The 17,881-nt window shown below is 45.8% G+C and overlaps 1 protein-coding gene across 17 annotated transcripts in view; it reads left to right on the top strand.

Annotated features, from left to right (window-relative positions):
* The window catches only part of JAKMIP1 (janus kinase and microtubule interacting protein 1), a 558,919-nt gene that overhangs the window by 322,974 nt on the left and 218,064 nt on the right, over positions 1-17,881 (top strand). For all 17 annotated transcript variants that reach the window (XM_029591381.1, XM_029591375.1, XM_029591329.1 and 14 more), the window contains one exon: positions 11,794-11,913. In XM_029591381.1, the coding sequence (XP_029447241.1) occupies positions 11,794-11,913 (120 nt within the window). The remainder of the gene's footprint in view (positions 1-11,793; positions 11,914-17,881) is intronic.

The raw sequence follows: 17,881 nt of genomic DNA, 5'->3' as shown, positions 1-17,881 counted from the left end.
TTTTCACCATCTGTTTCTTATTCTAATATTTATTCACTAGTAAATAATAGTTCACTATTTTTCCTGGGGGTGGAGATTCTTGCCAGTAGTGATTTATAACACCGAATAGGGGATGTGAAGGGAGCAGTGTAGGTGGGAGACACAGGACTTATCTTCCAGATGCTATTCTGCAAACCCCTCACCCCATCCGCTTACAAGACTAAATGTGTGTGTGTGTGGGGGGGGGGGGGTTCTTCCATGCAGCCTTCTCTCCCTTGGCAGCCAGCTACACTTATACCCTGAGAGAAGCTTGTAATCTAGCAGTTCTCTTAACTGAAAAGGCAGGGCATTCTTCAAGACTGGTCTGATCACTACAAAGGCATGCTTTCGGGTTTCTTGTATTTGGACCCCTCTTACATGACAGAACTGCAAGTAAAAGATTTATCCGCAGAACGAAGACTCTTAGGAAGAGAGTAAACTGTCAAATAACTTGGTCCACCACCACTTACAGCTTTAAATACCAATATTAAAAACTTTAACTGAATCCTTCAGGCAACTAGATTCAGTGGGTATGGGGTAGCTTGCAACTTTTACTAATATGTCTGCTTCTAGGGGAACTCGAAGGCAGCTGGCTAACAATAATTTAAACAATGATTTAACAGTACAATTTTTAAATTATACTTCAGAAATATTACATAGAACAGTGGATGCTATTTATAAATAGAATAGTTTAGATTTGATAATGTTACTCTTAGAAAAAAACACAGTATAATACCAGTGAAAAAATGTGTTCCCTGTACGTACCCGGATCAGTCCAGGACAGCTGGGTTTTGCCTCACCTCCAGCAGATGGAGACAGAAGAAGACTTCGCTGACTCTGTCCTATACCCCTGAGGTGCCACCTAGTGTCTGCCAGTATTTTTCTGTCTCCAGCAGATGGCAGAGGTGCAAAACCTAGTGTCTGATAGAGGTGCTGAGTTTAGGGTTGGATTTGGTCTGACTTTAGTTCCTTAGCGCTTTATTTTACAAGGGAAGCTTAGTTTAAGGATCCCTTTAAAATTAAAAAAAAAAAAAAAAAGTTTGGTTAGAGCAGTGATCGGACAGTTGCGAGTAGCCTCCCAGGGGGTTGGCCGGTCCGGGTGGGACCATCCCCCCCTGGTATTCAAGGCTGGAGAGCAGAGGGTTGGGAACCCTGAAACTGCTGTGGCAAGGGCTGATACCGGGGGTCCCGGCTCACTCACCCTCAGCCAGCCTGTCTTCAGCCAGGAAAAAAAAAAAAAAAAATTATATATATATATATATATATAAAATTGTATGTTTGGGGCTCTCTGGCTGTGCATCCGCTCCATTTTTGCCGCTTTCCGCCGTTTTCCAGGCCCGTTGTTTTGACCGGGAAATCCATCTGTTCGTCGCGGTTCTTTTTTTGGGAAGAGCAAAAAATCGAGGCCGGGGATATGCCTCGTGGTGCGGCTTGCTTGGCCTGTGGCAGTGCGCGCACGCGTGGATTTCCCGCGCTGGGTTCTGCACAGCCTATTTGTCAGGCGGAGAAGGTCCATCGGCCCTCCTTCCTTCCAATGCTGTTTTCGCCGTCCTTTTCAGTTCCTACGAGCTCCCAGGGGTTTGTCTTGGTCGCGCTGGTTCTTTTTTTGGGCCCTGATCCTAATTTAGCTCAGGGATCATGCCGCATGGTGCGGCCTGCAGACTGGAGTTTGTACCGGGTGCTTGTCGGGAGGGGAAGGCTCTTCGGGGAAGCCGATTCTGGCGAAATTGCATCACAGCAGCTGTAGAACACGAGGGCAGAATTGCTGTGACAGCCTCAGGACCGTTTTCTTCTCAGCACAGGTACTGAAGCCTTGCTGCGAATGTTCAGGAAGCAGAAGGCTGTCCTGGGGGAGGGGAGCTCTCCGCAACCTCTTTCGCCGCGTCCTGCTGCCCTGGGGGTGGGTGTGGGGGGGGGGGGGCGACTTGCAGGCAGCTCAGATCTAGGATGAGTCTTCTTCCTCGTTCTCCTCCAGTTTTGTTTTGTTGCTGCAGAAAGCCTTCAAAGCATGAAAAGCAGCAAAGAGCCAGAGTTCTAAGGTACCCCGTGAGGTCCCGCCGTCGCTGGGGGCTGGGACAGGAGCTTCATCACTCCACAAGTTTACCAAGTCACATGGTGGCATAGAAGCCCCCAAGGCTAAACGCCCTCTCCAGTCCTTTTCCTGTCAGGTGGAGAGTTCAGATACAGATGGGTTGGATGAAGGCGAGTCTCCTCCACAAGCCCCTGGTGAGGGACTGGATGCAGATCAGGATCACCAGCTCCAGCCAGCCAAGCCAGTAGATGCACCTTAGAAGGTTTCTGGCTCTTTATAAAAAAAAAAGAAAATTTACTCGAGATTGTGAAAACAGCGGCAGAAGGCGCAGCGAGTTCCTTTGAACCTCCCAGGGAGTTGGCAGGTCCTGGTGGGACCATCCCCTCTGGTATCAGAGGCAAAAGAGCAGAGGGTTGAAGACCCAGGGACTGCTACAGCTGGCGGGTGATACCGGGGAGCCCGGCTCACTCACCCACAGCAGGCAGCTCAGCACAGCCTTCGGAGCACTGTGAGGGAAAGAAAAAGTTAGTTTTTTTATTTCTGGTCAGCCCGTCCAGCAATCTCTCCAGCTCCTCTCTGCCTGCCTTACCGCCCAGTCTATTTTTGGCATGCTTACCTCAGCTGATCGGAGCTAAATTTAGCTCGAGGCTATGCCTCATGGTGCGGCCTGCTCCACGTGCGCCAGCGCACGCACCCACCTCTCTAGAGCCAGCATCTGTGCATATTGTCTCTTGGGAGGTGAAGGGACCTCAGGGAGGTCCGCTGAGGGGAATCCCCATGGCAGCAGCAGTGGAGCTGTAAGCCTGGGAGGCTTACAGCTCCACCGCAGCCGCCTGATCCGATCCTGCTTAGTGCAGGGACGGAGGCCATTTTGAAAACATTCAGGGATGCAGAGAGAGCCGCAATGGAGGCAGAGTTCCCCACCACCTCTCTCCCCTCGACCGGGACCCTCTTGGGGGGGGGGGGGGGGCAGTTTGCAAGAGGATCGGGCTGATACTTCGGATGGTGATCCTGAGGGGGCCTCAGATGGGTCTTCGTTGTTCTCCTTGGACTTGGTGAAATTTTTTCACAAAATGTTCAAGGCACAGAGAGAGTCTAAACGCAAGAGGGGCAAGGTCTCTGGGGTTCCCTCCTCCTGTAAGCGTCCCAAGTCCCCGACGGTGGGGGGGCATACTAAGACTAAGCATCCTCTCAGATCCATGGCAGGTCCGGATGATTCGTCTTCGTTTGATCTATCTGATGGAGGAGACCCTTCCCCGCAAGACCTTCAGGGGGGTAGACGCAGGTCAGGATGGTCAGCCCCTGGTGCCCAAGCAGGGAGGCGCTTCTGTGGTGGACGGTGATGATCCCAAGGTGGTACACTTGTTCCGGAGAGATGAATTGGGTCCGCTTATCCCGAATATTCTGGAAGAGCTCAGAATTGAAGTCCCGCAGGAGGATTCGCATATGGGAGCAGTGGATCCCGTGATGTTAGGTCTAAGACGTCCGGCTCGCTCCCTTTCATATGTCGGTTACTGACCTCTTGTTCTGGGAGTGGGACACTCTGGATCTAGGTTTGAAAGTCAGCTGTGCTATGGATAAGTTGTACCCGCTGCCGGAGGATGCGCTGGAGCTGCTCAGGATAACCAAGGTGGATGCAGCAGTCTCTGCAGTCACTACAAAGACCATCCCAGTCACGGGAGCAACTGCCCTAAAAGATTTGCAGGACCGAAAGTTGGAGATACAGCTTAAAAAGATATTTGAGACCTCCTCCCTGGAAGTGTGGACGGCCATGTGCAGCAGTTTTACTCTGCGTGTAAGCCTGCGTTGGGTGCAGCACTTACAATCTGTGGCATCCCTTTCGGAAGTGGACGCAGCTCAGGCTGGTCATTTGGAGGCGGTGGTGGCTTACAGTGCGGATGTACTGTATGATCTCCTGCGCATGTTGGGAAGAACAATGGTCTCCGCCGTTTCGGCCCGCAGGCTACTTTGGCTAAGAAATTGGTCGGCGGATGCTCCTCGAAAGCTCAGCTGAGTTCCTTGCCTTTCAAGGGAAAGCTGCTCTTTGGCCAACAGTTGGAGGACATGATTAAGTCTCTGGGAGAGAATATGGTCCACAAGCTGCCAGAGGACAGGCCCAGGAGCAGAGGATCTTTTCCTCAGAGCTCCAGATTCTGGGGGAATTGTTGTTTTTGGGCCTCACGGTCTTCTGGATCCTCCTTTCATCAGGCTCCCCAGCCGTGACAGATTCGACACGGTCCAGTCTTCTTTGGTGGCTGTGTCCAGAATATGACGGGTTGTGAATTTGGAAATTCCCTCCTGGATAGTGGTAACCATTGATGCCAGCCTCTCCAGGTGGGGAGCGGTTTGTTGAGGAACAGCAGTGCAAGGTCAGTGGATGAGGTCGGAGTCTTCTTGGTCAATCAATCGGTTGAAGACCAGAGCAGTTTGGTTGGTGCTACAGGCCCTCCTTCCCTTAGTAGAGGGGCGATAAGTGCGGATTCTCTCTGACAGTGTGACGACGGTGGCTTTCATCAATCGTCAGGGCGGAACTCGTAGTTGTCCGGTGGTGACGTAGGCTCAACTTTTAATCAGCTGGGTGGAACAGCACCTGTACAGGATAGCAGCTCTCACATTGCTGGAGTGGACAATGTGCAGGCCAATTTTCTCAGCCTCCACCAGTTGGATCCAGGAGAGAGGGAACTCTGACGAGGCTTTCAGTCTCCTGTACAACCTATGGTCCAGGCCCGCGATGGACCTGTTGGTGATGTATCGCAATGCCAAAGCTCCTCAATTTTTCAGTCGTCTAAGAGAGCCAGGAGCGGAAGGTGTAGACGCTCTGGTGCTTCCCTGGCCAAAGGACATTCTGTTGTACTTCTTTCCACCATGGCCGTTGGTCGGCAAGGTTCTATGCCACATCGAGGCTGATTCGGTCAAGGTGATACTCGTCGCGCCAGAGTGGCCGAGGCGCCCGTGGTTTGCGGACCTTCTCAATCTGGCAGTAGATGGCCCGCTGAGATTTCATCCATCCCAGAGTCTGCTGCGACAAGGTCCCTTTTATTTCACAGAGGTAGATCGCTTTTGTCTAGTGGCATGGCTTTTGAAAGGCGGAGATGGAGAAGGTGATTACTACTTTTTTGCAGTCCCATAAACCTTCTACCTCCATAGCCTATCTCAGAGTTAGGGGTATTTTCAAGGACTGGTGCCTGAAACATGCGGTGGAGCCATCCAGGGCTACTATTATGGATGTTCTGGCCTTTCTGCAGGCAGGTCTAGTAAAAGGTCTAGCCTTCAATTCCCTACAAGTTCAGATGGCAGCCCTTGGTAGTTTTTGGGGAAAGGTACAGGGCCTCACTCTAGCGACTCATCCAGATGTGGTTCGTTTTTCTGCATGGTGTTAAACATCTTCATCCTCCGATTCGGAACCTCTGTCTTTCGTGGAAGCTCAACCTGGTTCTCCGTGCCCTTTTGTAATGTGCCTTTCGAGCCGCTGATGCAGACAACCTTGAAAGATCTGACGTTGAAGGTCTTTTTTCTCGTGGCTATCTTATTGGCGCAGCATTTTTCGGAGCTACAGGCCTTATCTTGTCAGGAGCCCTTCTTAAGGATTTCTAACCAAGAAGTTTCTATACGAACGGTTCCCTCCTTTCTTCTGAAAATAGTGTCCTCTTCATTTGAATCAGACGATGGCGCTCCCATCCTTGGCGGGCCTACATCTTTCTACTTCTGAGTCTAGGGAGTTAAGACAGTTGAACGTCATACCTTTGCCAGACATTATCGACTGGATGTCCGGGCCCCAGAGCCTGGTTCTTTTGGAGCCAGTGTACTCCGAGCAGGACTCTCTCAGTCCCACCCTGGTTAGGAAAGCTTTGGTATATCCCAGCTGTCCTGGACTGATCCGGGTATGTACAGGGAAAGGAAAATTGGTTCTTACCTGCTAATTTTCGTTCCTGTAGTACCACGGATCAGTCCAGATGCCCACCTGGGGGAAAATGGAGAGTCCACTCGGCCGGTAGCTGATCAATTTTTCTGCAAGTTTTATTGAATGCCCCCTTTTCAGGGAAAGGTTTTGGGCATGTTTTTCATTCATTCATAAGGTTTCAGGTGTTTCCATTTCCTCTGCTCTTCAGGGGGAAGTGGTTTTATGGTTGCCGTTATGGCTTTTCTAATTTCTGCTTGGGTACAGTATAATACTGGCAAACATTAGGTGGCACCTCAGGGGTATAGGACAGAGTCCGCAAAGTCTTTTTCTGTCTCCATCTGCTGGAGGGGAGGCAAAACCCAGCTTTCCTGGACTGATCCCTAGTACTACAGGAACGAATATTAGCAGGTAAGAACCAATTTTCCTCTCCCTTATGTAGATGTATGTTTGTGAAATATGTTTTGCAAATATCAAAGGGGAAGGGTTTTGGACAGTTTGCAGAATCTGTGACCTTCACAGAAATGCTACATTGCTGTAACACAAAACTTCAGTTCATGTTTGAAAGACTGATACTGGGAAGAAGGTTTTGGGTACATTTATGACTGAGGATGTACCTGGGAAGATAAGGATCCTTACAATGGGATGGATACTATAGTCTTTAGCTGAAATATGAAGTCCCTCTTAGACTGACATTTAAACTAAACAAGGAGAAAGCCGTTCTCCCCTACAAGCCAAAGCTGTTGAGGTAAACAATGTAAGCCCTGAATGGATAAAATCCTAAAATACATCAGTAAAGTCCAAAAGACAGCAATCAAAGTAGAAATGAGAGAGCTGCTGAAGTACGTAATGTAAAACGGACATAAGGAAGGAGGTAGAGCATTTTGGAGAATTCTGTGAGCAAATGCTCAAGATTTTAATAAAATCACAGATCTGGAAGCCACCATGGCTGAGGCGGAACTGAATATAGATGTGATTACCTAGTCTTGGTATAAGGCTGATCCCAAAACTGCCCTTTACTAAAGTGCATCAGTGGTCTCAATAGATCCCGCATGAGGTGAACGATATCAGTATAGAGAAGGAATGTAGAGTAGGTTTGACACTCCCTAGTGGGAAGTGTCATAAGCTTAACTCCTGTGCCTTCATGGTACTTCAGATCTTTCCCTCTAAGAGGAGATGTGGTTCTTCAGGGTGTGTCTTTGGTTAAGAAAGGTACGGGAGTGTTGTGTCACCAAATGGAGAGGACTGCCAGTCCTGCCTCCTATCCTGGAAAAGTCAGGGTGCCCAGGCCTTCCAGATTGGGGAGGTTTTAACGTGGGGTTAAGATTCCTGAGATAGTCTAAAGATTTAAGGAGGTTTCTAAGAGGATGGGGAGTTAAGCGCCCGATCTTATTCTAAGGGGGATTTCTTTTTTTTTTTTTTCTAAGGGGGATTTCTGAGGTGTTTGGAGAAACGAGAGTGTCCTTTGAGATTAAGAGGGAAGACTTCCTAACAAGAGAAGTCCCCAAGAGTTGCTGCTTTTGTATGGATTGTAAGAGAGAGAGATGCAGCCAGAGGAGCAGGTACAAGAGGAAGTGCCCAGGAGGAGTGTGCCTGACCCAGAATGCTTACTGCCTGGGTGTGCAGCATTTGAATTAGTGAGACTGTTTATGTGCTAATGGACTCTATTTTTCTGCACTGGTAGGTGCACTGTCATAATTTGCTAGCTGTGGATTTTGTTTCCTGCAATCACGTTGCGGGTAAAGAATTTTTATTTTTTGAACAACCACGGTGTGGACTGCATGTTCTTTAATGGTTTGGTTACAGCGGAGCTCCAGATCAGAGAAGCTCTTATGGGCTCTGAAATACTGACTCTTTCCCCTGTGCAGGAAGAACTTGGAAATATGGGTCCTGTGTGACCAGAGACCTCCCCCATGACCCCATGCATGCCAGAAAAAGTTGGGGCAGGGTCTACACTGATATAATGAAAAGCAGGATTGGGATATGACCATCCCAGGCTATAATTTCTATAGAAGAGACAGAAAAGACGCAGAAGGAGTAACTTTACATTAGGAACAGAGTAACAGCCTCTGAAATACAGGGGGAGGAAGATGAAGCTAAATTACCATGGATTGTCTTGGAAAATCCTAAAAATATTCTACATACATGGTCATATCCTCCAGCATAGGGAAAGAAGGTGGATTCAGACATAAGAGACATCACCTGGGTTGTGTGAAGAGGGGAGATCCTGCTTATAGGTGAGTTCAATCTGTAAATTGGAGTCTACCAGCTATAACGTCAGCTAGGAATGATGAAGTCCTTGATGACCCACAAGCAATTGGTGGAAGATTCCACTTGAAAAGTGGTTATTCTGGGTCTGGAACTGACAAATGGATGACAGCGTCACTGAATGCAGAAGGGAACAGGTAGAGTCTAGTGATCACTGTACTTTGTGCTTTGATATTTAGCATAGGCAGCCATGGCTCTCCGCCTTACTTTTCCTTTCCTGTACGTGTCTCTAGAGTTGATAGCCAGTCATATTTTGGAACTTAGAAGCTGCAGCTTTATTTTCAACCTCACTCACGCCTTAGATAGATGAAAATGCAATCTGCGCATGTAATTGCCCTCTACCACCTTAATGACACCACTGGGAATGCCGCTGCTGATAATGGCTACATGCATTGTGGGACGTGCATTTTTAGCCACAGTGAGGGAGAGCAAGTTTTAGACAGCTGATTAAGAGGCAAAATACTTTTTACATAGTAAATTGCTTTGAGAATTGTCTTCATTCTCTTTAGAAAGAGAACGGAGGTGACTGCCCGCACCTCAAAATATCTGAAAACAAGAAAAGTAGGGCAGAAAATATCTCAAATGTCCATTATTTTCAGATTCCAAAACGTTTTTATTTATAATTGTCCAGATGTATCATCTGATATTTCCAAGCTTGTAAAGGGTTCAATGGTCCCCTGACATGGACTGTTTCATACAGTGAATTGCATCGGGAGGGACCCAAAATCTAAATAGACAATATGTTTCAATCAGAAGGACATAACAAGGCAACAAATACATCACAAAGGTATAAAGATACAGAATATAAAATATTTAAGAATACTCCTACCACAATCTTGCAAGGGTTTAAATGTTGAAGACAGAACGACTCTGATGACAAAATATAATACAAAATGTAGTCAGAGGATTTCTACACATGAAAAATTAAATTATTGGCAATTCAGTGGCAAAAAAAGTCTTTAAATGACTGACTCACCCCAGGATTAATGTATGCAAGACAGATTCATTGAAGAACATAAAAATACTTTAGAGCATCCAGTCTGTGGCATATTAACATAAAAAGTAAACAAAACAATATACAAATATACGAAGACCCCTTTTGCTGTTTTTAGGCGTTAGGTCTTGTGGCATTTATATGCACAATTTTTTGACAATAGCTATGGCTTATACTATACAAACTGACTTGGGGTATTTCTACCTTGATGGACATTACTATAATCTGACTGTGTTTGATGGTGCCAGTTGCCTTCCCCTCTGAGTATCCTCTCACACAAACACTGTCAGTTTGTTTTCTTATGCTTTATTGTTTAAATGTTTGGTAAGCCTGTTTACATGAAAACGTATTTCTATCTGTGCTGGCTGAATAATGACTGACGCGTGTTCCGCTGTTTTGGTGTTGATTTGTATATTGTTTTTACTTTTTATGTTAATGTGCCACAGATTGAATGTTCCAGCAAAGGGAGATTCCAGGGATGTAAAGTATTTTTTGATCAATTTTCCTGGTCCATCCCAAAAAGGGTGGGAATCTTGTCTAAAATGTATATTTGGGCCTCCATGAGGCCCAAGAAAGAGCTGTCAGTTGCGAGAATCAAGGTCCTGTCCAGGCTCTTGGGGAAGGAAAGAAATTTCTCCTACCTTGCCTTTTGGGAGGACTTATGTGGGTTCTCCTTGACCCCATGGTGTTGCAGGGTTGAAGTGGCTGCCAGGAAGGACCCAGCTGCCATCATTGTCTGTAGGGTGACTTTGTCTAGCCCACTGGGAAAGGGGACTCATCCACGAGGTTGACTGCACCCACCAGGTACAGAAATGCCATCTGTTATTGAGGAAGAAAGGGAGTTCCATTGTTCGGAGCAGGTTCTAGGGAGGAAAGAAGCCTAGGGAACCATCAGAAAACCAATTCCCAACTGTTTTACTCAGCAGGAAGAGAAATTGACATATTATTTTTCTGTACCGACCACTTGGGACTGGTTTTTGTGAAGAAGTGTTTCATATGTTTTTTTTTCGGGCTTCTTTGTACTGCTTTACTTCAGGAGAGTACTTTTTGCTTTTGAGCACAACACTTTATGCATGGATTTGTGTATTGAAAGACACTGAATGTGATTCTCTTGGGCCTTATAGCTTTGTTGTCCCCATAGAGAATCCTGATCCGAGGCTGAAGGCAGGTTTTCTGCCAGCTCAGCAGCAACTGAAGGTGGCCCTTTGTCTATTTCTGGGAGAGTCTGGAAAAGGAGGTTGTATATGAATTACCCTTGAGGGGCTGGGTAGGGTTATACACGGTGACAGTTAGAAGCAGTTCTTGCAGTGGGATGGTTTGTGTGTGTGTGTTTTACTTTTATGTGAGCCAGGCGCTTTCAATACCTGGCTTTTAGTTAAGCTGGACTTGTTGCCATGGAAGGGGCCTAGGTTATTATCTGGGTGCCCTTGTAAAGAGGCACTGAGCACATGTTGTAATACCTTCAAAGACACCAAGCTGCCTTTGGCAGCCCCCACCTCACACTGGCTTAAACAGTGCTGTCGCTTGGGATCTTGATGTTCAGTGTTCTAAGTTCTGAGTAAGAAAGCTAAAGGCCTACAGATAAATTTATAAAGCATTGCTAGGCACCTTGCTTAAGTGGCCAGATTTTGACCATCTGTGTCAAACTGATTTTGAGCCGCATCCTAACCAGCTAAATCTGCTCTAGCCAGTTTTTAGTCCCTGCCCTTTGCCAGCCCCTTTTTAAAGAAGCTTCCTTTAGCTGTTCAGCTGGTTATTGGCAGGGAAGGATTTTCAGAAACAGAGACTTAACACGCTAGATCCCAAAATTAGCCAGCTAAACCCTTTAAAAATCCCCCTTCCCCCACCAAATGCTTTCAGCACCTCCGTAGCACTTGGATGTCTCTTGTACAACACCAGTGATATGTGATGTGCTGCCGGTTTTTATTCAGGGGCTCTTGCTGGTGGCAGTGTTTGATGTAGAGTATCTCACCAGCCCTGCTCCACTTTCTGAGTCTCTTGGAAACCCTAAAATAATTTGGCAAAGGGCTCCTGGGCATCCTTGTGGGAGTGCCTCGCCAGTATATCTCTGCATCACTTCAAGGTGTGTTATTGCACTTATAAATTGTCTTGGGACCAAGAGCCACCACTGAAAAACTTGACTTGTTTCCTTTCTTGTACGTTATGCTTTGTCATACGTTTCCTGATTTCTTGGGTTTTTATCATTGCCATTAGCGTTCAGGATCCAGTCAATCTCTCTCCCTTCCAGGAGTACCCGGATAATGGGCGGAGTTTACAGTCACAGTTTTCCAGCCTATTTTGACTTTTTTTTTTTTTTTATAACTATACTGGGCTATATGCTGATGGGGAAATATATTCACTTTACTGTGGCTTTGTTAAAACTCTTCTTAGCTTAGTATTAGCTTAACAGCTGCCAGCACTTTTCTGTTTTGAAAGCTCTGTGAATTTTATAGCCATAAGTATGCAAGTGTTCATGTCCCCCTCCACCCCAGCTGTGCTGTGTGTGTTTTGCTTCATAGAAGCACATCTGGCTGTTTTATTTTCAACTTATGATTTTCAACTTTATTTTAAATGTTTTTGAAGGAACAACATGTAGATGAGCGAGACCTGCGCAGATTCCAGCTAAAGATTGCTGAACTGAATGGTGTGATACGCAAGCTGGAAGACAGAAATACTCTTTTGGCAGATGAAAGAAATGAACTGGTAAAAAAACAAAACAAAACAAAAAACAAACATTAAATAGGAATACCATTAACTGCAAGTTAAAAGATGACAGGAAACACTGGGACTGATTAAAGGTATTTGCCTATCCACATAATCGACTGAGAATTTCGGCAGTGTCCTCTGTAAGTAGCGAATGTGCCACTCAGAATGACCAGTTTGGCCATTTGTGGTGAATATTGATGACATCAACAGCTATCTTTTTTTTTTTTTTTTTTCTTTTTTTGACTGGAAGTGCCAGGCACAAACTGGCCTCGTTATGTTTCTGAATAGAATTTATATACAGTGACATTCCACCCAGTTTTATACAGTTCCATATGAACATTAGAAGTCAATATTCAAAAAAAAGCAGAACACCTAAATTTAGATACCTAAATTGGGGACCTATTTTCAGCCGAAGAGCCTCAGAGAGCAATATTCAGAAAGCCAGCAAGTAGACAAGTTATATAGCAAGATAAATGTGCCGCTGAATATATTCACCTAATGTATTCAACATAAACGTTCAAATCTAAGCAGATATGTTTGAATATAACCATTTAGGTTTGAAAGTTATCTGGCTGCAAATAGCTGACCATCTTGCTACTTAACTGGCTACATTCAAAATATAGTCTAAGTGGCAGCAAAATAAAGCTAAAAAAAGAATATATATATCGGGGGCCTTCAGACCCAATTCCCTAGCTCCCCACCGCAGAAAATACTTTAAAAATAAGTGTGGCCTAGCACCTGATCCCCACTCCTCCCAAATTTTGAGAGAGAGAGAAATCAATATGTCACTATTTATACCACTGTAAGAGGAGGGTACTTTTAATTTGGTGTGGGGTTTGGGGGTGGGTTATATACCCAGTCAGCAAAGTTGACATCACTGAATATTTTCTGTCATTTGAATCTATGAGAGGTACAAGAGGAGTTGATTTTACAATGCACTCTCTACCTAGCTTCAAGCACTACCTAGCTTCAACTCCACTTGTACCTTTCATCGATGAGGTAGCTTGGAAATTTGCCTAACCAGGACTATATTTTTAAGTTGCGGGCATTATTTCTGCTATATTTTATAGCTTTTTGATAAATCTAGGGGTAAGTGTGGTGCGTAGCCAGACAAATTCTTTTGAATATTGACCTCTTAAGATTTCAGTTGAAAAGTCACCTAAATTTAAGCCTGTAATTTTTAGGTACCTAATGGAGTCATTTACTAAATCACAATATTTTATCAAGGGGGGGGGGGGGAATATCGCTGGGGGGGGGAGTTCCCGTGATATTTTGCTGCCCTGATAAAATATAGTGGTGTCACTGTGCAATTTTTTAATCCTGTGAGAAATGTGAAATAAAAAATTGCAGTGCAAAATGGGGCTTACATGTGGGATGGTGGCCAACCTCCGCCAGGGCCACCATTGCTTTAAAGGGCCAGAGGCCCAAAATTCACTCCCCTGAAAAGTGGAATAATCCCTCCCCCCTGGGGGCATTGGTAGATACCAGCCCACCCTGGGGCTGCTTGTTGAGATGCCCCCACTATACTAAAGTAAAAAAAATAATAATTTAAAATCATCCAGCAACACCTCATCTCCCTATCCAAGCACCTCCCCAGGTGCCACCACAAATCCCCTTCCCCAGACTCTCCTTCCAAAAAAATAAGTCCCTGGTGGTCTAAGGTAGCATCGACCCCCCCCCCCCCCTTACCTCAAAATTAGTCCCTGATGGTCTAGGGTCTGCACCCTGTCTCAAATCCTCCACCCCCAGCCCTTCCTATAACTTCTAAAAAGAATAATTGGTGGGCAGTGGGGGCTCGGAGCGCTCCCTAGCTCCAGGCCTAGTCAACACCTGGTTTCAGAATGGCACTGACTGGCCAGTGCTCTTGGCACTCAGATGATTAAAAAAAAATAAAATACAGCTGTGGAATTCCCGACCCAATTTCCCCCACCCCCACCACAAAAGACCCAAACCACCTACTGAACAGGACCCTTCCCAACACCTTGAAATTAAAAAAATGTAAAAGATATCAATCTGACCAGGCCCAGTCCTCCCCTTCCTTTCTAAATGTAGCAAAAACATTACCTCCTTGCCACCCTCCCCCCCCCCCCCCCGAAATCCTCCCACACACCTGGCAGCTGAATCGTGGCCCCCCCAGTTTCTATCCCATGATCACAGTACAATGCAATTTCGGGTGCTTCCAGTCAAAAAAGGGGCAGAGTGGGCAGGGCATGAGCGGGACATGGGCGTTCTGGGTTTGTAACATGAAGTATGCACCTAAGTATTTATGCGCACGAGCGCGCGCCGGGTCCCCTACCGGGTAACTTTACTTCTGCTATGGATGGCATGTAAGGTTTAAAATTAGCAAATCAGGGTTAGTCAGTAGGGTTTGAAGCTTTGGGGCTAATAGGGTAAAAGGGAGGAAGGGTAATTAAGGGGGGTTAGGAAGTCCTAGCCTTTACCTGGGCGAACTGGGAACAGACTGGGGAAACTGGTAATTACGTCGGCATGCACAATCTAATAAAATCCCCCCACTTGTGTGGTAGAGCCAGCCTTTGCGTTTGCAAGTGCATGTCTATACAAAATTGTGTGCATATGTTTGCACGTACAGCTGATTTTATATCATACACACGTACTCGTACGTATATTATAAAATGGCCATGTCCATTTGCGCGAGCTGGCATAAACGTGTAAATGTATGCCTGCACGGCTGTTTAAAAGTTACCTCTTAAGGGTAGATTTTAAAAGGACCGCATGTGCGTCCATGTGCGCGCGGTTCCCGACGGGCGCACATGGACGTGGCTATTTTACAACATGCGCGCTTGTCATAAAATGCGATTCCTGTGCGCGCCGGATTTTAATGTCCAATAAAGGAGCGGACTGGGAGTGAACTTCCCTAACTCTATCCTTCCTCCCTCTTCCTCTCTCCTCCCCAACCCTTAAACCGACCCTAGCTATCCCCAATTTTTTTGTTTTTATACTTGCTGCTCCTCTGCGTGCCGGCCGGCTACCGGCACGTGCTTCCCCAGGACAGCGCCATTAGACGGTTATATTCAAACATATCCAGTTAGTTTTGAACATTTGTCGGATAACATCAGGTGAATATATTCAGCAGGACATTTATCTTGCTATATATCTGGGGCCCTATGCGCGCTGCCCGTTCCCTCTGAGGCCGCTTCGAAATCGGAGCGGCCTCGGAGGGAACTTTCTTTCCACCCACCCCCCCGGCCCTATCTAAACCCCCCCTACCGTTGTCGGCAGAGTTACGCCTGCCTGAAGCAGGCGTAACTCTGCGCGCGCTATCGGGCTGCTGGCGCGCCATCACCGGACCCAGGGGCTGGTCCGGAGACCCAGGCCACGCCCCCGGGCCAGCACCACGCCCCCGGACCCGCCCCCTCCCACCCCTTTTACAAAGCCCCAGGACTTACGCGCGTCCCGGGGCTATGCGCACGCCGGCAGCCTATGCAAAATAGGTGCGCGAGTGCCCTGTGCGAGTAAATCCGGTCGGATTTACACGCGCAGGGGTTTTAAAATCCGGCCCTTAGGTAATAGCCACTGCTATTAATTGCATCAATAGCATGGGATCTTCTTGGTGTTTGCATAATTGCCGGGTTCTTGTGGCCTGGTTTGGCCTCTGTTGGAAATAGGATGCTGGTCTTGATGGAGCCTTGGTCTGACCCAGCATGGCAATTTCTTATGTTATGTTCTTAAAATCCCAGAGCATTTAAATATGGGAGTTAAACTCAAGACTATCTAAAAGGATTCCTGATAATTTGGAGTCAGTTTTACAAAATAAAAATGTATAAATATTAACATCATATAACTCTTTCAGAGGTTAGTAATCTCACTGGATGAAGGGGGAGATCTCTAGAAACTGCTGCCTTTCAGCTAACTGCTGCTGCCATAGATTGTGTTGGGTTATTGGAGGTCTGGAATTTTATTGTTTAAAGATTAGGACACTCTTTCAGCCTAGTGCTTCAGAATTTCAAGAAGCAAAATTATTTAAATAATTTGGTTTGTGATTTAAATTAACTAAGTCATGTTGTATCTCAGGAAACCCTCTTTTTTTTTTTTTATTCTGTTCTTTTTAGGTTTTTATTTCTGAAAAAAATATACTCCTGGCTGTTTCTGTGTGACAGCAATCTGTGGCCCTCTTGTGGATATCCTCTGGGTTGCTGTGGCAACTTGTTGCAGCTCCTTAGCAGTCAGGGGAACTGACTGAAGGTTGCCTCAGTGGACTGCAAGATTTCAGGAATTACTGAGACATTGAAGTAGCTGGTGCTATGTTAGTGTTTTGACAGCTGTTCTTTAAGTTCCTTCTATATTATGAATCCCAGCAAATCAAGACACTGCTATGCTAATTACATCAAAACTTCATAATGCCATCACACTAACACCTCAGAGGTGTGGCATTTTTGCTGCACCCACATGTTGCTTCGTTTCATGCAATGATCTCATTCGTGTTGACTGTCTTCTGGTTTTTAATAAAATGTATTGCTATTGTAAATACTTATATTAAGGTACAACATTAAAGTTTTAGGTGGTGAACTTGTTTCATAAGTGCCTAATCGTATGAGTCTACTATGAGTGGGAAATAGAAGACTGAGATTCTGCTATATGTGTAACTTGTATTTTTAGCCTAAGAGTTCCAGATTTCTCAGTTTTAAAGTTTATGGGACTGAGTGATTCCAAACAAGAGGCAGGAGATACATTAATTATTAAATCTAGCTGCTACCCATTGGAAAATTAACGGAGGATATGCGTTCCCATTAACTCAGGCTAACATTCTATCTCTGTCCTCATCTCCTCTCAAGCATGTCTGCTTCCGGAATATACCCCTTTCTGCCCTCATGCTACATCTGTCCTCTTCCTTGCTGCCCCTTGGTCCCAACTTCCTGCCTCTGATCCATGGCTGTTCTTCCAATCTCATGGGACATCTTCCTTGTTGCCCTTTGGTCCCATGGCTCGTCTTTGGTGCTGCAGAGCTTTGCAGACAGAACATGCTGTATTCACATAGTGCGCTTTCCACTGTTCTGTATGCCCCTTGGCAGCCAGCAAAAGGAGATCATCAACAGACAGATAACCATGCATACCATTAAGCATAGATAGAAGATAGATGTTGACAAACTTGAATTATTTTTATTTCTGTTTAAGATCAATTTTATTTATCAAAGATAAACGCCCATCTCCTCGCCTACTTGTACACCCATCCCCTGGTCAGATCATGCACTGATAGTTTCAGAACTTTCAATAAAACAAAAACAGTCTCCCATCGTCTCCAAATCCTCCATCCAATTCAGGAAACCTTGTTCCATGGATACTCTCAGCAATAGCCTTAGCAAGGACCTAACTAATCTGGACCTCTCCGATGCCGACTCTGCCATTAAATCCTGGCTAAATATCACGCAATCAATAGCAGACAAAATCTGCCCCTTGTCATCCAAAGTTATCAATCCAACCAGCTCTAACAAAAAACCCTGGTATTCAACAGAATTAAGAGAACTCAAACTAGACTTGCAACACAAAGAACAACGCTGGTGGAAGGATCCCTCCCCTACCACACATGCTTCCTACAAAACCTCTATGATCTATTACAGGACAGCCATTCTTCGCACAAAACGGGACTTCTACGCCAAAAAAATACACGGATTCCTCTACGACCCAAAAACTCTTTTCTCATACGTTGCAGCTCTGACCACCCCTGTTCCCCCTACCATTCCGGAAGAAGAAGCCCAAAACAAATCTACAGAGCTTGCAATCTTCTTCGACAACAAAATAAAAAATTTACTTGCTCCACTGGCAACATCCAACCCTTCACTAAACACCCTACCTCATCCCAGCCAAAACTACTCCCCTACTATCCACTCTCAGAAACTAGAATCCCTCGAACCCACATCATCCGTGGAAATCGAATCGATAATCAAGAATATGAAGCCATCATCATACCCATTGGACCAAATACCTACCAAACTCCTTCTCACCATCC

This window comes from Rhinatrema bivittatum, chromosome 1 (assembly GCF_901001135.1).
Source record: "Rhinatrema bivittatum chromosome 1, aRhiBiv1.1, whole genome shotgun sequence".
Classification (NCBI taxonomy): domain Eukaryota; kingdom Metazoa; phylum Chordata; class Amphibia; order Gymnophiona; family Rhinatrematidae; genus Rhinatrema; species Rhinatrema bivittatum.
This window is presented reverse-complemented; position numbering and strand designations above follow the sequence as displayed.